Source organism: Emydura macquarii, unplaced genomic scaffold, assembly GCF_026122565.2.
Source record: "Emydura macquarii macquarii isolate MOO-44397 ecotype Brisbane River unplaced genomic scaffold, CSIRO-AGI_Emac_v2 contig_1230, whole genome shotgun sequence".
Taxonomy (NCBI): domain Eukaryota; kingdom Metazoa; phylum Chordata; order Testudines; family Chelidae; genus Emydura; species Emydura macquarii.
The window spans coordinates 13647860-13672655 of NW_027131367.1; the positions used below are offsets into that span (position 1 = coordinate 13647860).

At 46.4% G+C, this 24796-nt stretch overlaps 1 protein-coding gene across 2 annotated transcripts; it reads left to right on the plus strand.

Annotated features, from left to right (window-relative positions):
* The first annotated feature begins 165 nt into the window (after positions 1–165).
* Positions 166–23824, plus strand: LOC137152714 (uncharacterized). Of its 2 annotated transcripts, none has more exons than XM_067547580.1 (16): positions 166–266; positions 7112–7219; positions 7501–7576; positions 8552–8708; positions 9149–9194; positions 12063–12121; positions 12260–12295; positions 13936–13988; positions 15399–15531; positions 15903–16099; positions 16544–16589; positions 17895–17960; positions 21333–21392; positions 21743–21825; positions 22201–22295; positions 23489–23824. In XM_067547580.1, the coding sequence occupies exons 1-16, from the start codon at positions 230–232 to the stop codon at positions 23521–23523; spliced, it is 1287 nt and encodes a 428-aa protein (XP_067403681.1). In that variant the 5' UTR covers positions 166–229; the 3' UTR covers positions 23524–23824. The 2 variants fall into 2 exon arrangements, with proteins under 2 accessions (XP_067403681.1, XP_067403682.1); XM_067547581.1 differs by having other exon boundaries at positions 23622–23824.
* Positions 23825–24796: the final 972 nt, after the last annotated feature.

Sequence of the window (24796 nt, forward strand, 5' to 3'; positions counted from 1 at the left end):
TCCCTCCATTCCAGCTCTCCTAATCCACAGCCTTGTATTGGGGGCTCCAGCTAAGGCATTCAGCTGGGCCCTACCCCCTCTGCTCCCCCCGCCTGCTGCAGAGAATGGCATCTCCCAGTGTGTTGCCTTGTGTTTGCGGAAGGGACTCGCAGTCGCCGCTGGGTGGAGCCCTGCAGGGTTCTGTTGAGCTAGTGACTCAGGGGAGGCTGGGCCGGGGGCAGCGGGCAGCATGACTGGGAAAGAGCCGCTGCTGGGGACTTTGAAAGGTGAGTGGCTGGAGGTGGGGGGAGATGCAGGCACCTGTGTGTGGCTGCCTGGTGGGTGGGAGTGACAAGGGGCTGGGTGCAAGGAAGGGTGTGACTGATGCTGCTCCAAGCTGGGCAGGTGCCAGAGGGCTGGGGAGAGATTTGAAAGCCAGGCTGCCCTCCTGCTTTGCTAAGTGAGGGGGGGGGGGAAGGAGGGGACTGATGTTTTGCAGAGGGGCTGGTGTGTAAGTGCGAGTGCTGAGCCCAGTTGCCTGGTAAGGTTGCCATCACCTGCCCGGGCTTTCCTGGGGCTTTTCCAGCCAGTCTTTTTGTCGGGACAGTGGCCCTATGGGCAATGATCATGGGACATTGACACGGTCCTGAAATTGATCTTGGGGCCCACAGTGCTGCAGTGAGATAACACCAGTGCTTTGTGATGTGCTGGCATGATGTAAGCATCAGATACTGTGATGAGGGGGTTGATAGAAAACGGGTGGGGGGAGGCGTATGAGAGAGATTGTCCTGCAGGAGGCAATCCTAGGCCATCTCACCCCCCAGCTGGGAACAGTGTGAAGGCAGGGTCAGCTCTTGGGGGAGTTTACCTCTCCCATAGCTCTTGAGTGACCCCCATGTGGCTGAATGAAAAGTGGCATTAACATGCTCTGGTGGGAGCTGCTTACAGCCCAGAAGGATGGTTTGACCAGTACAGAGTATTTGAAGGAGATAATGAAACGGGAGCAAGGAAAGATTCTGGCACACACTCCACTGCCCATCTCCTCTACACTTGCACAGCTGACAGAACACCAGCTTCCTGCCTTAGAACACACTGAGGAGCATGGAAAACCTGCTGCAATTACTCACTGTACCGTATGCTGTGACCTGTCTTTGCACTCCCTGGGAGACTGTGTCTGTCTGCAATGGCTTTAGACTCAGTTGTGTTCATGGGTTTTGAGCTGCCACCTGCAAAGCTGTCCCCAGATGAGCAGAGGCTGCTGAAACGCGTGTGCGGACTCTGACGTGGAATCAACAGCCCTGCTAAAGGAGAGGCCAGTCTACTCCCTTCAGCCAGGCTGTAATAATCTCCAGTCACTTTTATTCTGATAAGCTCTTACACCTTTATCCCTTTTGGGGACACACATTCTTCTGGTGGCTGGTCCCCCCCACCCTTTCCTTTATTTTGTGGGTGGGTTGGAAGAGGAAACCTGGGAGTCACTACTTTAAGTTACATCCTGGGCAGCTAGTAAAGTAAAAGCTGTGTTGCAGATTTCTGCCTAGGGCTCAGACCTGTAAGATTGAAGGGCAGAGCCTGCAGCCCGGAGAAGGTGAATCAGTATTTACAGAAGCCAGCCTATTGTATGCTGATGTTGGCAGGTGACTTGGCTTCCGGGAGTTTAACTCTGAGATGGTTTGTCACTGAGTCACTTTCGTTTCTTGGGCATTGGGGAGTGTCTCCAGGTGCCTGTTCAGAAGGAGTCAAAGAGGTTGTTCCTAGAATCATAGAAGTGTAGGACTGGAAGGGACCTCGAGAGGCAGGATTATGTAATAACTAGACCATCCCTGACAGGTGTTTGTCTAACCTGCTCTTAAAAACCTCTACTGCCAGAGACTCCACAGCCTCCCTAGGCTATTTGTTCCAATGCTTAACTACCTGGACAGGTAAGAAGTTTTTCCTAATGTCCAACCTAAATCTCCTTTGCTGCAATTTAAGCCCTTTGCTTCTTGACCTTCTTGTCCTATCCTCAGAGGTTAATGAGAACAATTTTTCTTCCTCTTCCTTATAACAACCTTTGATGTATTTGAAAACTGTCATCATGTCCCCCCTCAGTCTTCTCTTCTCCAGACTAAACAAACCCAGTTTTTTCAATCTTTCCTTATAGGACATGTTTTCTAGACCTTTAATAACTTGTGTTGCTCTTCTCTGGACTTTCTCCAATTTGTCCACATCTTCTCTGAAATATGGCACCCACAACTGGACACGATACTCCATCTGAGGCTTTATCAGTGCAGAGTAGAGCGGAAGAATTAATTCTTGGGTCTTGCTTACAAAACTCCTGCTAATACATCCCAGAACGATGTTTGGTTTTTTTCCAACAGTGTTACACTGTTGACTCATATTTAGCTTGCAATCCACTATGATCCCCAGATCCCTTTCTGCAGTACTCCCTCCTCAGTAATGAATTCCCATTTTGTATGTGTGCAGTTGATTGTTCCTTCATAAGTGGAGTACTTTGCATTTGTCCATACTGAATTTCATTCTGTTTACTTCAGACCGTTTCTCCAATTTGTCCAAATCATTTTGAATTTTTATCCTATCCTCCAAAGCACTTGTAACCCATCCCAGCTTGGTATCATCCACACACTTTCTAAGTGTGCTCTGTATGTCATTATATAGATTGTTGATGAAGCTATTGAACAGAATCAGACCCAGGACCAATTCCTGTGGGACCCCACTCAATATGCCCTTCCAGCTTGACTGTGAACCACTGATAACTATCTCTGGGAACCATTTCCAACCAGTTATGCACTCATCTTATAGTAGCTCCATCAAGGCTACATTTCCCTCGATTGTTTATGAGAAGGCCATGCAAGACAGTATCAAAAGCCTTACTAAAATCAAGATATACCACACCCCTGCTTCCCCACTATCCACAAGGCTTGTTACCCTGTCAGAGAAAGTTATTAGGTTGGTTTGATATGGTTTGTTCTTGACAAATCCAGGCTGACTGTTACTTTTCACCTTATTATCTTCTAGGTATTTGCAAATTGATTGTTTGATTATTTGCTCCATTATCTTTCCAGGTTCTGAAGTTAAGCTGACTGGTCTGTAATTCCCTGGGTTGTCCTTATTTCACTTTTTATAAATTGGCACTATATTTGCCCTTCTCCAATCCTCTGGAATCTCTGGAGTTTTTGAAGATAATTGCTAATGCCTCAGATACCAAACTCCTTGAGTATTCTAGGATGTACTTCATCAGGCCCTGCCAACTTGAAGACATCTAGCTTGTCTAAGTAATTCTTATCTTATTCTTTCCTGATTGTAACCTCATATCCCAGCTCATTTTCACTGGCGTTCACTGTATTAGACTCCAATAGCTACTAAACTTTTTGGTGAAAACTGAAACAAAAAAGTCATTTAGCACTTTCTGCCATGTCCACATTTTCTGTTATTCTCTTTCCTCCCTAATTGAGTAATGGGCCTACCCTGTCCTTGGTCTTAATCTTGTTTCTAATGTATCTATAGAATGTTTTCTTGTTACCCTTTATGTCTCCAGGTACTTTAATCTCATTTTATGCCTTGACTTTTCTAATTTAGTCCCTACATACTTGTGTTATTTGTTTTTGATGATCCTTTGTCATTTGGCCTAGTTTCCACATTTTGTAGGACTTTTTCTGAGTTTCAGATAATTGAAGATCTCCTGGTTAAGCTAGGGTGGTCTCTTGCCATATTTCCTATCTTTCCTACACAGTGGGATAGTTTGCTCTTGTGCCCTTGATAATGTCTCTTTGAAAAACTGGCAACTCTCTCGAACTGTTTTTCTCCTCAGATTTGCTTCCCATGGGATTTTACTTACCAATTTCCTGAGTTTGCTAAAATCTGCCATTCCCAGCCTCTGGCAAACAGCAATCCCTGCCCATCCTGGCTAATAGCCATTGATGGACCTATCCCCCATGCAATTATCTTGTTCTTTTTTCAACCCCGTTATCGTCTTGGCCTTCACCACATCCTCTGGCAAGGAGTTCCACAGGTTGACTGTGTATTGTGTGAAGAAATACTTCCTTTTGTTCATTTTAAACCTGCTTCCTATTAATTTCAGTTGATAACATCTAGTTTTTGTTTAGTTTATGAGAAGGAGTAAATAACACTTCCTTTTTTTACTTTCTCCACACCAGTCATGATTTTATAGACTTCTATCATGTCCCACCCCCCTTAGTCGTTTCTTTTCCAAGCTGAAAAGTCCCAGTCTTATTAATCTCTCCTTATATGGAAGCTTTTCCATACCCCTAATCATTTTAGTTGCCCTTTTTCTGTACCTTTTCCAATTCCAATATATCATCCTTGAGATAGGGTGACCAGATCTGCACGCAGTGTTCAAGATGTGAGCGTGCCGTGGATTTATAAAGAGGCAATACGATATTTTCTGTCTTATTCTCTATTCCTTTCCTAATGATTCCCAACATTCTGTTACCTTTTTCTACTGCCGCTGCACACGGAGTGAATGTTTTCAGAGAACTATCCACAATGACTCCTAGATCTCTTTGTTGAGAGGTAACAGCTAATTTAGATCCCATCATTTATATGGATAGTTGGGATTATGTTTTCCAATGTGCATTACTTTGCACTGATCAACATTGAATTTCATCTGCCATTGTGTTGCCACATCACCCCGTTTTGTGAGATCCCTTTGTAAATCTTCGCAGCCTGCTTTGGACTTAACTATCTTGAGTAGTTTTGTATCATCTGCAAACTTTGCAACTTGACTGTTTACCCCTTTTTCCAGATCATTTATGAATATGTTGAACAGTACTTGTCTCAGCCCAGACCCCTGGGGGACACCACTATTTACCTCTCTCATTCTGAAAACTGACCATTTATTCCTATCCTTTGTTTCCTATCTTTTAACCAGTTACTGATCCAGGAGAGGACCTTCCCTCTTATCCCATGACAGCTTACTTTGCTTAAGAGCCTTTGGTGAGGGACCTTGTCAAAAGCTTTCTGAAAATCTAAGTACACTGTATCCACTGGATCACCCTTGTCCACATGCTTGTTGACCCCCTCAAAGAATTCTAGTAGATTTATGAGGCATGATTTCCCTTTACAAAAACCATGTTGACTATTCCCCAACAAATCCTATTCCTCTAGGTGTCTGATAATTCTGTTCTTTACTATAGTTTCAAGCAATTTGCTGGGTACGGAAGTTAGGCTTACTGGCCTGTAATTCCCAGGATTGCCTCTGGAGACTTTTATAAAAATGGGCATCACATTAGCTATCCTCCAGTCATCTGGTACAGAAGCTGATTTAAATGATAGGTTACATACCACAGTGAGTAGTTCTGCTGTTTCACATTTGAGTTCCTTCAGAACTCTTGGGTGGATATCATCTGGTCCTGGTGATTTATTACTGTTTAATTTATCAATTTGTTCCTAAACCTCCTTTAATGACACTTCAATCTGGGACAGTTCCTCAGATTTGTCACCTAAAAAGAATGACTCAGTTTTGGGACTCTCCCTCACATCCTCAGCCATGAAGACTGATGCAAAGAATTAATTTAGCTTCTCCACAATGGCCGTATCTTCCTTGCGTGCTCCTTTAGCATATCGATCATCCACTGGCCCCACTGATGGTTTAGCAGCTTCCTGCTTCTGATGTACTTAAAACATTTTTTGCTCTTACTTTTTGAGTCTTAAGCCAGCTGTTCTTCACATTCTTTTTTGGCTTTCCGAATTATATTTTTACACTTCACTTGCCAGAGTTTCTGCTCCGTTCTATTTTCCTCAATAAGATTTAACTTCCACTTTTTAAAGGAGAGCAGTGCTGGAGCACTGCCTGCTGCCAGAAATAGCCAGCAGCCAGCGCCCTTCCTATGACAGCCGTATCCGCCTCCTCCGGTGGTGTGACAGCAGTCCTCTCTAGCTGGATCGCTTCCTCAGCCTTGGAGGTCTCCATATGAATACTCTCAATAAATTCCTCGTGTGCATGGAAGCTCCTCAGCCTAGCCACCTCCTCCTGAAGCTCTCCTACCTGCTTCCTGAGAGATTCCGCCAGCAGACACCTTTCATACTGGACAGTCTCCCCAGCCTTGCTTTCTGCAAGTGGGAAATGCAGGCCACAATCTCTGCAAATCCACACCAGGATCTGAGTAGAGGCACCCATGGTTAGGTTCTCTATCTGCATACAGGTTCAGGCTCCAGCTCTGTTGGCAGCAGGTGGTTTCTCGCCATGTACTAGGAAGTAGGAGAGTGCTGCTGGCTTTAGAGAAACCGGGTAGTAACGTGGCAGGAAACCAACAGAGAAAAGAAAGTACAACTGATATACTCCAGCAAGTCAGCTCAGGCCGTGATCAGAGCTTGCCCCAGGGAATAAGGGAAGTTCTAAGCCATTTTCTCTTGCATGTTGTGCTTCAGCTCTGCAGATGCTAACTGGGCCTGTCAGCCCTGAGTGAACGGATAGGGAGGGGACAACTGCAATTTCCAGCCAAGCCGCTGAAATACCCACCGCCTGTGAGTGTAGAAGGGGAGTGGGGTGCTAGCTTTTGTAGCCAGTTCTGCTGGGCGTCAAGCACTCTTGAGCCATTGACCGTCAAGGAGAGGTGAGAGTGCTTGACATATCTGAGGCGTGGGCCCTTTTGTGCCTACTCCCAAGGGAAGGCTTTGTGAATGCTTCACCTCATCCGAGTGCTGGGTAGCTATGATCTAACCCTCCCTGCCTCTCTCGAAGGTGGTGAAGTGGTGCAATCCCCCATTGTATAGGTAGGAAACTCAGCCCCAGGGGCTGTGACTGGCCCAAAGTCTGATAGGGGCCTGTTGGCAAAACTGGGATTAGAAATCGGGCAATCCTGATGCCCAGCCCTGTGCACTTTCCCTAGACTGAAATGCCTCTCATGAGCCAGGCCTGAAGTAAGGAGTGAGTTTGTTTTCCCCTTGTTGTTTAACATTTCATCTTTTATCTATAGGTGCTGGGCAAATGGTTTGGCCGGGTGACTTGAACTGAGTCTGTTTATGGACTTTCCTGCCAAATAGAAACCATCTGGCCGCAGAGTTAATCTGCGGGTTGTTGCTCTGGCTCTGGTTAAAATACCAGCTCATCAAGTCCAGTCCCACGAGACGATGATCTGAACAGCTCTGCTTGCCTCCTGCTTTTTCACAGTGTGCATCCTCGCCATGAAGGAGGAGAGCAGCCCGTACACAGATGCCTCCCCACACCTAGCCCCCTTCTGCGAGATCCTGGAAATGATCCTTCGAAAAGGAATGAAACGTGAGTGTCCGTTTCTACTCCATGCGCGCTGCAGGGGCTGGGAGGGCCCGAGGGAGGGGGAATGGCACAGACTGGGTGCGTGTGGTGCTTAGAAGTAAAGGACGAGCAGCGCCCAGGACCCAAGGAGGCGTAGAACGCCCTGGGGAGTCGTGTGTGTTGGCTGGGGGTGGCTCCGTGTGGAATGAAGAGAGGCATCTGCCGTTGCAGCACCTCCAGGGGAAACGCTCCTCTGGGTACCTGTCACTGGGCCTTCCCAAAGGCTCCTCTTCTCTCTCCTTCAGAGCCGGTGCTGGGCTTCAAGAGACGGGATTACTGGCACTGGTTAGAGCAGCTCCCTCAGCAGGATACCTGCAGCGGGTGAGTGGCCTTTGGCTGACGACCTCCTGGACAAACCTTTGGGGTCCGTTGTATTCAAAACGGGGTTGTGTATGTGTTGTTGTGGAATTGGAGAGGGGCACGTATACTCGTTCAGACTGATTTCTCCAGGGCCCAACACACACGGAAAGGATTTTTGGATCAACTGCCTGGTTTTAAACTGGCTCAGAGCCTTCTTCCTGGTCCGGCCAACAGACAGGATACCCCTGGTCCACGGAGAGCCCCAGGTCTTAGGGGAGGGTTGGAAGGACTGGGCCTACTGAGACCTCATAAGATTGGGTGCTTGTTCCGACCTGAAACTGTGATGAGCTGGAAACCCCAAGGAAACCCCTGGGGTGGGGTTTTAAAGGACTGACATGGGCTCTAGCAGATGCAGGGCTGGGGTGAGCTCTGGGCAGCTTATTAGCACGCATGGAGGTTCTTTTATTGTGTTTTTTTTAGTGTGTTCTCTGTAGTGCTCCTACAGTAGGTCCGCATAGGGAGAAATGGGAGGTAATTTATAACTGCAGCAATTGCACTGTATGGCGTCTGTGAAGGGAAAGGAAGCAGAGAGGCCTGTCCAGACAGACTGACTTTGCTGGTCAATTCACAGTATGATCAGGGAGCAGTCTAACTTGGAAATACCCTGGTCAGAAGAGAGCGAGATGTGTGTCTCCACCCAAGAGAGGTGATGGCCAGGGGAGCTGGAAACCTGAGAGTGGGTGCCCGTGCTGGACCCTAGAGGGGGCATACAGGTGCAGCTGCCCTGTATTGTGACCCGTGACATTACAGAAACTGGCACGATGACTTGCTCCTAGGAGAGTACCCCAGTACAAGTGAGTGACCAAGACCCCGTTCACAGACAACCAGCGCCTGGGAACGAGTCCTCGCCTATACGTGCTGTAAATGTTTTATGGCTTCCAAGTTGAAGCGAAAAGTGGGTAACTCCTCGCATCTGTTCATTTTTCTTCTTTATAGCGTGACTCCGCTGTCAATTGTGATAGAGAAATCCAGTTCCTGTGAGAAGGTGCTGACGGCGCAGGGACGAGGGCGGTACTTCCTGCGCCTGGCTTTAAATGGGAAGTTACTAGGTACTGCCATTCAACAGCTGGCTCAGGCTCCCAAGCTGCTGGAGGTAGGAAGAGCTTTCAGACGGAAATATCTTTATGATTAGGGGCGGCAGGGAACCGGTTTTGGATAAACGAAGAACTAACCCAAATCTTGGTCCAAAGGAGAGAGATTTTTTTTTTTTTTTTTTTTTTGCGTGCACCTCTGTGTTTTGTAATTCCAGCCTGGCCAAAAATAGGAAGAATCCAGAATCTCCCCTGAGTTCTCTAGGCCAGGTGGACAGGGTCTGGAGGGTTCAAATAAACATCTAGGCTTCTGAGTGCCAGGCTAAAACCATCTCCAGATCTTCTTTGGGTCCATTCATCTCTTACTGTGCCACGGATGCAATTTAAAGTGCAGAATTGCGGAGTGTTTTGTGGCCAAATTGTTCAGTTCATGGCGTGCAACTAAATCATGTGTGTATCTGTGTGTGTGTGTGTTTGTTTGTTTTAAATGTTTTAATTTCAGTGTTACGATCCTCTGATCTCAGTGCTGGGAAATGAAGATTTCATGGGTAAGGTTGAGATTTCCTCCAAAATTCAGTAATGCTGCTTTAAAAAAATAATGTAACACACACACATTTGTTGAGCTGTAGGTCTAAAAACATTCCCCCCTCCCGCCCCCCCAATTTATGCAGTGAAGGTGACTGAAAGCCAGAGTATGCATTATAGTATTCTGGAAAACTTTCCATTTATTTATTGCTCCTGGATTTACCATAGCTTCCATCCTGCACTTCTTATTTGTTCACCTCCTGAGGAATTTTATCTGAGTAAGGACTCTGCGATGGAACTCTTTTAAGGGATGAAATGAGATTATTATTTTGCAGTCTGGATGAAATTAATCCTTGGTGTTACTCCATAGACTTCAGCAGAGTTTACACCAAGGGATGAATTTGGCCTTCATCACTCAGAAGTAACCTTGGCAATGAATGGTTATAAGAAAACTAAGTCCCTTAACTGGGACAGAAAGTTAGGGTGATTAAGGCCCTGGGCTGGGACTCTGACAGCTGTGTTAAATTCCTGGCTCTGTCACAGAATTCCTTTATAACCTTGGGCAAGTCACATGATCTCTCTGTTCCTCAGTTTCCCATCTGTAAAATGTGGATCCTAATATCTCCTTTCTTCCACCCTTGTCTGTTTAAGTGCAAACTAAACTAGAGTGAGGACAACACAATCGGGCCCGAAATTAGGTGAGGCCTCTAAGCTGTACTGTAATACAGGAAAAAATCAGCCTCCTCTTTTTCAGACCCAAAACTTTGGTCTTGTGAGGGTGTTACTTTAAGTTTTACCAAACCTAAACTTAATAGAAATAACACCAGGATATTTTTAAACCTATAAAACAGTTCTTGTCTGGATCTAAGCCTCCCCCTGCAGCGTTTGCAGCCCAGCTGTTACAGCCCACTGTTAGAGCAGAGAACGAAGCTAACATCGGTTTTATTGGCTAAGCAGAAGGGAGTGATGAAAATCTAAGGGCAAGTCTACACCAGAAAATTAAGTCGATCTAAATTAGGTCAATGTACAGTCCCCACAGTAATACTGTGATGATTCATGCCACACTATGCCCCCTCTGTTGATGGTGTGTGTCCTCACCAGGAGAGCTTCCATCGATTTAACTGTGGGGGGGTGTTGGGGAGCTCTGACTGCTGGAGCCTCCCCCCTCCTCCCGGGAGGGGCCGACAGCCAGAGCTCTCAGGCAATGTTAGTAATGGAGTGCCTACACAGACACCGTGTTGCCCCAGCTACATCGACCTAAGCGCTACACCTCTTGCGAGGCGGAGTTATTAGGTCCGTGTACTGGGCGACTTACATTGGCGGGAGCAATGCTGTAGTGTAGACGCATATAGAGAGAGGTCAATGTAAGCAGCCTTACGTTGACCTAATTCTGTAGTGTAGACCAGGCCTTAGTAAGTGGCCTTAGTGCTGGGAAGGTAAATTAGACATAAAAGATTCTGTCTGAGTCAGTCTCAGTGTGGTGTTAGGAACCTGAGATGGGGAAAGTGAAATAGGATGATTTGTAACTGGAGTGTTTCTTTAAGCGAACTTCACCAGTCTGATGTCTTGTAGGTAACTCTTAGCAGCCTAAACCCTACCAGTACCAGTAAGGATGTCAGAACTATAGCATTTTTCCAGCTATTGTAAAAGGCTGTCATGCTGTGTGGCTCCATCAGCAGCTATTCTGCCAAGAGTACTGGGATGGCGAAAGCCTTTTTCTTTTCCTTTGATTTATGATAAATAAGTTGTGATGAAACGGTCTCTAGATGGCTTATAAGTCACTTTGTGCTTAAGTCACAAATACCCTTCAGTATAGTTGCAATGTTAGCCTTGGAGAGGAAGGACAATCTTGAGATTAAAGCACAGAAGTGGAAGAAAGTTACCGGCTAGTGGTGTTTTTATGATTCAAAGCCTGTTGAAGGACTCTCCCTGATTTCAGGGGGCTTTGGATTGAGACCCACGTATATTGCATTTGTACTGCAGAGGGGTGTCTGGACTAGGATTTGGGGATATTTTGCAAAAGTTTCCCGGTAGTGCAGTTCCATCAGTGGTAGCAATGTAGAAGGTGCTGTTATAGACAAGGCTCTGATGGGATGTTCTTGCAAAAAAAAAAGAAAAAGAAAAGACTGGCATTAACAAGGCCTCAGAATCATGGTCCTGGCCAGTAGCAAAGCTGATAAAGAGTAAAGACCAGCATTCCCCAGAAGTGAAGATATAAAAGTCCTGCTAACCATCTGGCCGGTCCCTCTCATGGAGCCATCCCTTTCCTTGTCCAGAAAGATTGCTGAGCAGCTGTTTTCTGTAGCTGAATTAGAATTCTGTGTAGTGCAACGAGATTAGTTTGTTTGCTGTGTGGTTGTGGTCAGAGTTCTGTGACTGTGTGACATAGCAGCTCCTACAGTGGAGACTCGCGGAGAGCTGGATTCTTTTCCTGGGTCTGCCACAGCCTCACTGTGTGACCTTAGGCCCTGATCCTGCAATGGACTCAGTCTGGTTGAACCCCATAACCAAGAAGTCACTTTGCCTTTTTGTTTTCCCTTCTCTAACATAGGGATAATAATCCCCGTCTCACAGGCTGCCATGAGGTTTAATCCATTGACGTTTGTAAAATGCTTTGAGATCCTTGGATATAAGGCACTGGAGAAGTGCAAAATATTATTGGGATGTATGGTTGGGGAAGTATTGTTATTCTTAATACAGTAGGGCCTCAAGGAGCTAAAACTCCCTGTTATCCAAATTGGGGGCATGTCCTCCATTGTCTGCTAGTTACATGGAAAATTTCCTCTGGTGATCTGGACCTCTGCAGTGTCCTTGGGACACGGGTATAAGCGAGTGTGCGACTGGTGAGAAGTCTGGCAGTAATGTTGGCTCTTGGTCCCCCCCTCTTACAGAGCCATTCCTTTCACTGATGCTGGTGGTGTCAGAGATGAATTTCTCCCTGGATCTGCAGGTACAGTAATAAACTGGTCTGGGCGGCTGCTTAATGCAGCTTTGTGTGTCTTGTACAACTCTCTCTGCAGAGGTCTTTGTGCCCTTCCATGCTGTCTCCTTACTTGACACCAGTTGTTTTGCTGTGATTTGTTTGCAGAATTCCAGTTTCTTGGATGAAAGTTGGCTGCTGCCGGTAAGACTCTGCTTCTCCCTCCTAACTCCCTCTAATGCGGGATCCAAGATTTTATTCTTCCTCCTTCCATCGGCTGTGTGGCCGCTTGCTGAATACCTGGATTGTAAACATAGAACGTTATTAGACTTCTAGAGAGACTGACAGGTTAAATACATTGGGCTAGATGCTCAGTCGGTGCAAATCGGCGTAGCGCCATTGAAGTCAATGGAGTGCCATCTGTTTACATGGGCTGAGAATCTAGCCCATTATGTGATTCCTTAACTTAGGTCCTGAACCAGCAAACACTTACTCCCCTGCTTCGCTTTACTCCTTAGTCCCTGGGACTACTCCTGCTAGTAAAGTGAAGGGGGTAAGTCAGTGTTTGCAGGAGTGCGGCTACGTTCCTAACATCTCAGGTCTCTGAAATTGAAAGACTTTAAAATCTAAGTTCTTTTTGGCTATTATTACTGCTGCTTTTATGCGTCTTGCATTTCTGAGGGCTTGGACAATGCAAATAGGCTGCTCAGTTTCATTTTTCTGGTTTTCTTGTGCTAGGAGGTTGCAGACCTGCAGGGAAGTGTTAATTTCCTTTTAAAATTATCCCCGCCCCCTTTTCACTGGGTTTTCAAAATCCTAGAAATAGTTCTATTGATCTTCATTTTTATATATATATATTTTTCCCCACAAATGGTAAATTTGGGACCAGATGTGACCAGACCGCATAGCATCCCTTGTGCAAAAAACTTACTAAGACATGGTTGGGATCCTGGCTCCATTGAAGACAAAGGCAAAACTCCCATGGACTCCCCAGGATTTCCCCCACGGTGCCTGCCCCCAAACTGCTTACAATTGAATGGACTGCATTTCAGTTTGCTTGTGTCCCTCTACTTAATGCGGCATGATGAAAAGTGTTTTCTGGGGGGAATACAGGGTTTGAGCATGTATGTGGGGTGGGGGTATTTTCCGCTGACTGCCCTCTGACATGATGGGTGGGAGCTGCTGAAGGCTCATGGTCTGGGAACCTGCAATGTCCTGCGGACTTATCCTTCCAGAGTCTGCCTTGGCCCTGCCTAAGTCGCAGATTAAAGACCTGCAGCGAATGACCGTGTGTTGGTAAGGTCAGAAAACTGCCTTCCCCAAAGGAGATAGCTCAAAGGATTAGTAATGGGACGTGGAACACATGCCTCCACTGTCACTGGCTCCCATGGGCCAGTGACCAAAGGCCATCACAACATGGGAACCCAAGCAAAGTGCGTGTGTGGCCATGGCTGTGGCCGCCATCCAGTTTCTCGTGGGCCGGTGTCTGTCTCAGAAAAGCACCTCCGCAGTCGACCCGCTTGTCAGCAGTTTCTGCGGAGAAGCTGAAGACTGAGCAAACTCCGGCTGGGCACCTTAGGTGGTTGTTTCGCAGACTCTGGAAAGACTTGGCGGTCGGTGGGCTCTCGAGGTTGGGTTGGAGTCTCTAAGGGGGAATGATCACTGCTGCGGGACCTCTTCCAAAGATAAATAGGTGACCTCAGGCTCCAGGGGTCTCAGGCTGGCACCTTTCAGGGTAATTCCCTCAAAGGTAAATGGAGCAAACGCTAATGCCCCCCTCCATGCCAAGGCTGTGAGGGACAGGAGCTGTGGCTGGAGCCGTACTGACAGATGCTGTGTTCCAGGTGTGCGTGACCTACGAGACTGTACCCTGCCGAGAACTGGGCATGGTGCTCAGGTGAGAGACCAACTTTCCTCCTCCCTTCCCCTGCCCAGCGTTCATGTTGTGGGGGGAACATGGGAGAGATTTAGGTGCCACTGGGATCTATGGACTTGAAAAATAAGAAGTTTTTTGTATTGAAATATAGAAAAATAGCATTGGGCCTGCCCCGTCTGCCCTGGCCTTAATGCTAAGGACAGAATCTCAGCCCTAAATCCACGCCGGGGTACCGCCGCTCTGACCAGCTTGTGTTCGTATTAGTGTAGTTGGCACCCTGTGACTCCCTTTCTCGTGCCAGCTCAGCCCGATACAGCTCTGCTTGCTCACGTGCCGGGGGCCAATAGTGAGTTTTTCTGAGGTGCGAGGGAACCGCGGTTAGCGCGGTGTCGTTCTTGTGATAAGATGGACAGAGATCTCGTGCCGTGACTCGTCGGTGTTTGTGATGATTTTGCGAGGCAGCTTTGGGTGCCGCTGGCCAGCGGGAGAGCAGAAGAGCTGCGGGAGAGATGGGGAAATGGCATTGCCTTTCTGGGTTAGGTAGTCAAGTGCTGTGGAGAAAGCCGGTGTATTTGGACAAGAACTTGGCTAGGTTTCCAGGTTCGATGGAACTGCCTTAGGCGACAGCGGTGTGCGAACTTGAGTACCGGGGCATGGGGCGGTGGAGATGGTGAACTCCAACCACAGACGTATCAGTGCCCGGGTGTGGTCAGCGGGCCCGGCGGCTGCTCTCGGCGCAGGATCCACGTTCTCTTGGGTTGCTGGAAAGAGGGCAGTGGCCAGCTGTTCTGATGTGGTGAGTGCAGCTCGCTACCAGCGGTGAAGACAAGGGGAAGGGCACCTTTCTAGGGGGGTCGGGATCAGGAAGGAAAGGGTTCGGGGCATTGTGGGAATGGACTATTGAAACTCGAGCGCTGCTACACGCCCCTTAGGTCCATCCACACTGCACAGTGTCCTGGGTATGGGGCCGTGCCATACTCCTCAAGCGTGCTAGTTTATTTCCTTCTATGGCTTCTGGGGTTTAGGTGTGGATAATGGGGGACTCTGGCGCGTGGATACATGTACAGTTGCTGGTGTAGACTTACCCGTGATGGCCTTGGTCTGGGCCGTGTCCCTGGTTAGATGCCGATCTGACACGGGCTGAAAGTGCCTCCGACCCAAAACTGGAGCGAGGGGAAGGATGACTTGAGCAGCATGCCTGCATCCCCCTTGGACAACTTTTAAAAAATCCTGAATGCTGATGGACTCTGCAAGCGGCTGCCTTGGCCTGTAACTGGCTGGCGTGGACCCGCCTCCTGTTTGGGGCAAGGGATCTAGAGTCACGTTACCTCTTTCCGTGGCCCGAGGACTCCTGCCTCCCTGGCCACGTGGAATGTTTTCATCCAGTCTGAACGGAACAGGCTGAACAGTGTGTCTCGGTCACGCCCTCAGATACTTGGACGGTCGGATCTTCGTCATAGAGGTGCTTCCCCAGAGCCAGGCGGAGGTGGACGAGGTGGTGCTGGCTGGAGATGTCATCGACGAGATCAGCGGCTTTTCCCTGAGAAATGCGTACAATGGACAGGTGCGGGGGCGGGAGGGGCGCACGGTCAGACTAACACCTTCCTTCGAGGACTGATGTGCCGCCCCCTATCCTGGGATCACTGGTGTTGGGTGGGGGGATGCAGAGGGACGAGGTGTCTGGCCGTGGGACGGACACAGAACAATTTCCCTGAGCTCAGTGATCTGGAAAGGGAGGAGCTGTTGGAGGAACGGTGTGTTGGCAGCCTGTAGCCAGATCCCAGGGGCAGGGCCAGACAGGGTTGTTCCATTGTCAGTAGCTGTTGAGAGTACGCACAGCCACACCACAGAAAGCAGGGAAGGAGGAAGGGGCTGGTATGGGATGACACAAGCCCCTGCCCTCAGTGGGTGCCCTGTCTCTCCCCTCTCCTTCAGGCAGGGACTGTGCTGCAGAAGCTGAAGGGCAAGCCACTGAACTTCCGCCTCATCCGCTGGCAGTGGCATGATGGAGGGATGTACAAGCCACTGCTGCCCTACCTGAAAGTCCTGAGGGACAAGGTCCCCAGCTTCCAGCTCCAACACGAGCACAGGCACAAAGAGGAGAAGGAGGACCGGTGCCTGCAGGGAGGCAGGTAGGGCTGGACGGAAGCGATGCACATGCAGTGCATTGGTAGGGGCGAGATGATCCCACGTGCTGTGCCCTGCACTGGGTGACGCCGGTGCTTGGAAAATGAAGCTAAGCTGGGCTGCGGAAGGGAGTAGTTCTCTGTCAGATACGTGGGGCTGGGCAGTGTTTCCACTGCACTGTGTGCACCGGGGCAGTCCTCAGCTGCCGGGTGCGTGTTGGATGCTGCTCTTTTGCACTATAACGCGTGCTCCATGCCCAGGGGTGGTGATCTTTTAAGGTTGGTACCAGTATTGGGATGTGTCTAGAATCTCAGCGGTAAAGCTGCCAGCATCATCGCACTGTGGGGGTAAGTGGGTTTAGTGCATGTTCTAAGTGGTGCCAAAGCAAGACACCTTAGTGGAGCTATGCATGGGCTCCCTATCCTGAGGCTGTGTCTTTTTCTCCCCAGGCTACTGTACAACCTGCGGTACTTGGGCCTGACCAATGTAGGAAAGGTACAGTTGTGATTCTGATGGACTGAAGTGTGGGGGGGGGGGTGTTACCCAAATAACAAATATTACAGGATCTTATTAGGGGATAAGGCAACAAGCCACATTTATTGTGAACACAGAAACTTCTGTAGATAGTATCCAAGAAAAGAAAAGTATCAACACTGTAATAACATTAATATTGTGCTCTACTTAGTGAAATAGCATTAATAATAATGTAAACACTAGGAAAACAGTATTAACATTATATCAATACTACAAATTAGAGAGACATGTTTCAATTGATGCTTTCATTCACATTCACACACACTGACAGGCACACACAGATAGAGACAGACAAACATACATAGGGATCTTCCAGATGTCATAGTTACCAGCTTCTTGGTGCTCATGATAGTCATTGGGCAGGTGACTAGAGCATGAGGATGAGGAGCAAGGTTCTGCCGATGCGCATCGGTACTCCTGGCTGATGTGATGTTGTAGACCCGAACCTCCAGCCTTCATCTTTCTGTCCCATTTTATAGGGAAAGGACCCCATGTAACTCTATGGGTTTTGCTCTGTCATGCTGCAACTGCCCTTGGTGTGATCCTTAATCACCCACATTGTTGCAAGCCTGATCAGATTTTGTCCTTTGAAATGTGCTGGCTCCAAAGTTATCAGGGTGGGTTCCTCTTCGGCCATTTGATCATCTTTGCTTCTTTCTTCTTCCCTCAAGCGTTTCAGGTGAGGCTGGTGTTTTCTTCATGTCTGTTTCGATGTCCCTTACTCAGACCAATTGTTCAATCACTCTTTTTGTCTACACCCAACTCAATTGCTCAGCCATTCACACTTCAATCACTCAGGGCCAACTCCTAGCTGAAGAACTTATATATTATTTTTAGAGCAAACCTTATTTCATTTTTGACAGTGTCTTTCACAATTAGATAGATACATTACATTGCACAGTGTGGCTTTTGTACTTAGAATAGGATTTTTACAAATATATTGGAAGCAGGTAAAATTAACAGATAAACTGGCCAGTGGACATAGCACAGACATTTACAAACCATCTTAAAATTATACAAAGTGCAGACAGACTTGAACTAACATTGAAAAGGGTAGAACAGTAAGAGTCAGTTTGAGGTTTTAGCTTTTGATTCAGACTGATGTGCCTTTTGGTGGGAAGGGGGGGGCGGTGTTTGTGGCTCTGTTCTTACATATATTTCAAAAACAAGATTTTGGCCAACGGGGGGGTGGGGTGTTCTTATCTCCACTGACTTTCATTTAACGTGCTCATTATTTTATTCCCCCTTCCCTCCATCTGTTTTCAGTACGGTGGCAAAGAGGTGTTGGATCAGGGCATACCGACGGTGTTAGAGCAACACCTGCGCCCGCTGGTGAGTTGCTAGCTGTGACTTTGCAGGAAGGATGGACTCGCAGCTGGCTCGCTCCAGGGCAGAGATGAGGTGGTTTCGGGTGCCGATGCCTTTCTAGACAGCTCACGTCTTTGGGTTTCTTTTTGGTTTAATCTTAACGCTGAATTTCTTTGGCTTCTAAGAGATTAGAGGGTTATTTGTTCAATAACGACAACTCTCCTGGTACTCTCAACCCTTCCTCCAGTCTAATTTCTTTGTCTGTGAATTTCCTTTCTTTTTAATTTTTAAAACACGCTCCCTGGGCCCCTAGCAATGGGGTCTGGGGTGGGGGTTCTCTGCTCCCTGGGACCTCCTGCCTGGGGCCTGTAGAATAGAAGGATGTGGCATGGAAGAATAGGGTAGGAGTTTTTCACTGCCTGGGAACTCCTCCTCCCGGCTGACTCTCTGCTCTCCAGCTGTCTGACAATGCCAGTGTCTCTCCTTTAGACTCTCTTTACCCCCGTTCAACCAGATCTCTTCCCTCCCCCCCCTCCCCCCTTATGATCTTGGAAGTCCTCTATGGTGGCAAACCAGACCTGTCTAATCTCTGGTGTTCAGATGCAAATTTTAAAAGCCCAGAGTACTCATTCTATTATACAGGTTAATGCAACTCGCTTGTCTAGCCTGATGCCTGGCTGTGGTCCATAAGGATTAACCCTTTATTCAGGAAAGCAGTTATGCATGGGCTTAAATCACATGAAAGTCACTAGAATTTAAGCATGTGTTAACTTAAAGTTAAGCATGTACTGTGCTTCAGTGCTTTCCTGAACTGAGGTCTGAGATTGTGATGTAATTTTTCTCTGGAAAACGCCCTCTCCATTTAAACTGCCCCATTCACAGAAACTAACGAGCTGCACCCATCTGTCAAGTTCAGTGTTCTTGAAATTTTTATCCCTGCTGAGAACGGGTGGACTAAAGAAAGCAGAAGGCACTGGAGGAAAATGTAAGCCCACAACGAATTTTTGATTCTGTAGCGTAAACATTTCCTGCACTCTCCAAATTCTAAGGAAAAATCCTTCTACCCTACAATTTGCAAACAAGTGGATCACTCTGATCAAAAGTTAGAGTGAAAACGAGGCTTAGAATGGAAGTCTAGACTCAACGTTAACTATGGAATTGCTACCAACACCCTCAATAATATAGGGAGGACTGGCTTTCCTCCCACATGTAGCTGCTACAAATGACAGTGATTCCTACCATACCGTGCCTAAGAGAGAGTCTTCCACCTTCATGCATGAGTGGCAATGCTGGCATTAGCTAAGAAGCTAAGCATGTTCTAGTGTGAGTACACACACAGGAAAGATCGAGGAAGAGCTACTGTGTTTGAAGATGGGGGAGTGGAACACTACTTGCATTGCTTAGGTTGTCAAACCTAGTGAGAGAGAACCAAATGACTTGTGCATTCATAAGAGTCTGAATCATAGTGTTTGGAGCTCAGCAAAACTGTGTCTATTACATGAGTCCAAACAAAATGGGTTGCTGAGAATGTGTTTCCTTTTTCCTTAAGGAACACAGAGTACTTGAGATCCGTACCTCTGTATTTTGAATGCATGCACCAAGTAGCCTAAGTGCGTATGCAACAAGTATCTGGGATGCTGATGTATTGTGCACGTATGCTGCGTGCTATTGCTGTATCTATGAAGGCCTGGTGGAAGTTCTGTTGTCTCGTATTTCTCTTGGTAGAAAACTGTGCAGGTCACACTCTTGTCATTAATTTGAAGTTGAAATTTGTGTTTGGTGCAGCCAGATATAGGTTCAGGAACTCTGATCAACCCAAAGGTTAAATGTCTGCAAAGCCCAGCAAATTCCACCCTCTGTGAAATGGATGGATACAGGCTGGCCAGAACTGCTCACTGGGACATAGTAACAGAGTGCAAAGAATGCTGTATGCTCTGGAAAAAGACACGTTCTCTGCCCTGCAGAGCTTATAATTGAAGAGCCCAGTTCTGCCCCCTTTATGCCATGAGTAGTGCGTGCTCACTGAGTAGACACACTATACACCTCCAAGTTCACCAGCAAATCCTGGGAAGACAAGACTGGTCACTTCTGATTATATTTAAGGTGAATAAACAAACAGAACCCTTTTTTCCCTTAGCAAATGTCAGGCCTTCTTTGGACATCATAAAGAGGCAGAATAAAGGCACAGACAAGGCATTGTTTTCCTTCTTCGGGTCACCTTTAATATTCTTGTACTGGATCCATTCCTGCCTTTTGTATGTAAATTCCACAGGGAGGGATTTTCGTCATGTGTCTGGCATCCTGACCAGTTGTGAAGTGCTGTATCCACCTTGTGGTGCTATAGAACCGCCGAAGAGTAATTTTATGGTTAAGTCCTCTGAGCAGGCACAGAACAGATGGATTTAGGTTTTGAGTGTGTGTGGGAGGATATGGCTGGCAAAAGGCGAGGGACGTAGTCTAAATGAGAATCCGCCCCAGCTGTGTTTACAATTACTCTTTTCAGTCATTCACGCTTGGTGTTTGTGTACTATGAATACTGGCATATTAGTGTTGGCATTTAAGTTGGCAGAGCTAGGATGTAGAAGTTGTCGCCACACCTCAGTAAGATAAATGTAGGAAGGTCCTGTCTCTGCCAGTGTTGTTTGCTCACTCTGGCTCCAGATTCAACAGGCCTGGTTGTATATTCAAACAAGCCACCAGCAGGGATTTCATTTATAGAAGGATCTTTGCACCCTTTGAAAGCCTTATTATGGAAAACAACAATAATCGACGGAAAAGCATTTAAAATAGGGAATCTGAGAACTTCTCAATCAGTTATCTGCTTTTTGGGCCTGATTTCCAATTGTCCTGAACCTTGCATAGACGTTTGTGAAGTAGGCTTAAAGCACTCCCATACCGGAATGCTCCCTGTGCTCTGGTATAAAGGACTGCACAAGGTGGAGCGCAACAGTGAAGTGGGTCCTGTGAACTTAACAGGAGAGAATGCAAGCTGAGTACTGCATAATTCCTCTTCCCCACACAGCTCTGTCTTGACCTGAAATATCCTCTGCTGTTCCCATCTTTGATTTCTCCTGAGCAGATCTGACAATCAAACTAAATTCTGTGACAATTTTGTGATCCTGTCAAATCCCCACCAGAGGCTAGACAGATTATCATCACCATGGTTATTTTCACTCATGACCAGACTGAATTTGAACCAAAGTCTGCAGAGCTGAAAAGTAATTTGCTGCACCAATCAGACCTTGTGATCTGTGGATTTTGCCACCAGCAATGGAAGGCTTCCTGAAAAGCTATGTTTCCATATGATTTATATCACCATTGCTCTTGGTTAAGCGTTCTCTTGCTGTTATCTTTCTTTAAATAAATCTTAAAAGTTTGTTTTGTTTACTTATTCAGGATGTTTTATTTGACGTGAAAGAAACTGAAGTCCTAATACAAGAGAAAACCTCTTCCAAGGTGAGAAAGGGATGTGTCTGAGTTCAGCTGAACCATGGCCAGGCATGTTAGTAATGTTTAAATACCCTGATATGTGTCCTCTCTCACTTTCCTTAGCATGGTTTTGCTTTTGCCTGTATTTAGCTTGTATAAAATGCACTGAACCTGGTGTGTACACAGTGGTGCTACAATGTGAAAACTATTTCACGTCTTTTATGTACGGCAGCAGCAGTTCTGACTTCATTCTATAAGGAAAAGAATTTCCCTCTGCAGCAGTTTAACATCAAACTGTAATTCAGGGCAGTGCAAGCTCTAGAGATTGTGTCAGCTTTGTTCCTAACCAAAGCTCTCTCTGGACTGTTACACCATAGGTTGTGTTCCAGTACCCCTATCCAGAGATCTCCTGTGTGGGTCGCCTTCTGGACAGCAACAATCTCTTTGCCTTCTGCGTTGCGTAAGTGTTGATTGTGGGATAAACCTAGTCCAGTGACCCAGTGTTTGGGATCATGAATTTAAACCACTATCATGTAAGTTTAAGTTAGAAAACATGCATACTCTTTTAGAGATTCTTGGAAAGATCTGGAGATTAGATTTGGCATGGCTACCCATCAATAAATGAAAAAGGGGGGTACCAGCACCACGTCCACTAGATGTGTGCCATTGCTGGACCTGTATGTGGAATACCAACCTCATTGGAAACAGGGACAAATGCACCAGAGGTTGAGATGTGGTCCCTCTGTTGATATTTCCTGTACCTGGATGCCATTTAAAGCCCTTTTATAAATTACCACACTCATTTTTGTCCATTGATAAGAATTTTCTTATTCAGGGTTTCACCAGGGACCCCTGAACACAGTACCTTTGACTGTCTGGTGTTTGAATCAAATTCTGAGAAAGAATGTGAAGAAATTATCAAGAGAATTGGTAAGCAAACATTTTATTGTTTCAGATGTAAATTAAGCTAAAATGATGGAAATTCTTTGAGTTCCACCATATCCTGCCTCATGCAAGTACTGACTTCCACGTTTTTTGTGAGATCTTACCGGAACGTGTAGGTAAAATGAAATATTTTAATGTGATCTTCTAAAGGAAAAGTCTAGTGATTCCTAGAATCCTGTCGCTAAATTATTTAGCACATACCCAACCGGTTTTCGGTAACAGCTGGTAGAAATACCCAAGTTGCAGTATCTCCACTCAGTATATGGAGTTAGTGTTGTTTCAGGAGGCTAATATTTAAAGAGACTTCTCCAGTAGGCGCCCAAGCTCTCAACACAAGGTAGGACTGAATCAAGCTGTGTGGGAAGTTCCATTGCTTGTAAGCCTTGGGTTTAATTTACCCAAATATCTAGGGATAAGTCTACACAGCAAAAACCAAAAAAATGCAGCAGTTTCAGAGCCTGGCCCAACTGAAAAAACAGCAGTGTAGACATTTGGGCTCAGGCTGAAACCCCAGGCTCTGGCACCCAGTGAGAGGGGAGGCTCTTGGAACCTGGATGTTTACACTATTTTTAGTCCTGTGCGCCTATCAGTTGAGCTGGGCTTGGAGACTGCTGCAGGTCTTTTTTTGCTCTGGACTCACCCCGAGGTACTTATAGTGGATCCTCATTACCATAGCATCTCACCAACAGCCTTCTGAGGTAGTGCAGTGCATTTATTGCCATTGTACAGTTGGGGAAGTAAAGCAGAAAGAGCCTAAGCAACTTGCCCAAGGTGTTACAGGCAGTCTGTGCTACTGTAGGGGTTGAACCTGGTTCTCCTGAGTCCTAGGCTAGCACCCTAACCACTGGACCATCCTTCATAATAAAATAAATGCTTCAAGATGGTGATATCCTGTTTGCTTAACTTTTTGTATTTAAGACTTTTTTTCAAGCAATTTACATAATTAGATGCCCTCATTAGAATCTTCTTGTAGCATGTGGACACATCTTGCAGCTGTTCAAAAAGTATCCAAGATTTGGGAAAAGGAAAGCAGAACTATTCTAAAGATGTTAATGCTGTGCATTTTGCCCTAAACCAATCATTCTGTAAAGGGGGGGAAGGTAGAGGGGGCTGCTGCTGCCAGTTAAAATGTAGGAGTTTGCATAAGAATAACTGGTAATGAGTGCTTGTTCCCTCAGCTGCTGGATTTAAACACACTGAATGGTTTGTCTGATGAGAAAGGGGAGTGATGGCTCTAGCTCTGAGAGCATCCTCCAGGCACTCCAGTGACCCACATTTGGAGCCCTGGTGAAAACTCCATCCTATTTTCAGGTGTTGAGACCCTGGCAACGCTGGTCTTGGATTAAGAGGCTGTCTTCAACTGTTAACACGAACTGAATTTAGGATTTAAACTACTTTCAGAATTTGTGGAAGTGAGTCAAGTACAGCCTGCTATAAACAATTACACTGCAGGCCTATGCTCATGTACTGCCCCCTCTCCCCAAAGTTATTTTCTTAAAAATTCTCCACGAAAAGTTTCACTGAAAGCTTTTAAATCTGTGGAATAAAAATATAGGAATAATTTAGCTGTTCCCAGTGTCACATTTTTCCATGCCTAATTTAGTAGTAGTAGTGTTCTCTATAATCAGGATGTGAGTACTTACATAACAGAAGGAAAAGGGACATGCAATTTCACACCTGCTGTTAAGGGCTTCTGTACTTTTGATTGGAAGTCAGATTAAGTTATGGCTGCTACCAGGAGCAAGTGCTCTGATGTATTACACATGTAAGGTGCACCATTTTAGAATTTCAATTAAGTTCAAACCACAACTCCTCTGCCCCACTTGTATACAAGAAGGGGGAGTAGCTCAAACTGTAGCAGTTTTATTAGCAAGGCTTTTCTTGCTTCTAAGAGCCTGGAAATGCTGTTTTGAGAAAAACTGATGTTCCAGGAATAATGAAGTATTAAAAGTGAGAGGAGGGGAATTTTATTCTAGCTAGAAGTGGCTCAGCCCTGTAACAGGAGTTAAGTAGGTGGGAGGAAAAGTCTAATTCAAAAGTACCTAAAATTTTATGGACAGTCCTTGAGACTGAAGTTCTTCCACTTTCAATACCACAGTGGTCAACTCATATCTCCCCCATGCTTGTTCCTAAACTGAACTCTGGAGGAAGACAGAAAACTATGAAGGCTAGGCTCTGACTCACTAACATTAATAGCCCACTGCCTACAGCTTAGTCATGAAGTCAAATGATTAAAACCCTGGTTTTTGTAACCTGTTTGATGTATTTTGTTTGGAGGAAGGTAGGTTAGTGTATACTGCTGCACCTTGAAGGTGGTAGCTTAAGACCTTCCCTCCCCCAAAATGCTTGCCACAATGATTTAAGGAGGGGGACTAACCTCTAGCTTCTAGGCTAGCCATGATCAATTACTAATTAAAATCATGGCTTACCAAGCAGCCAGAGGATCCTGGAAGGACATGTGTAAGTCATACAAAATATACTAAACT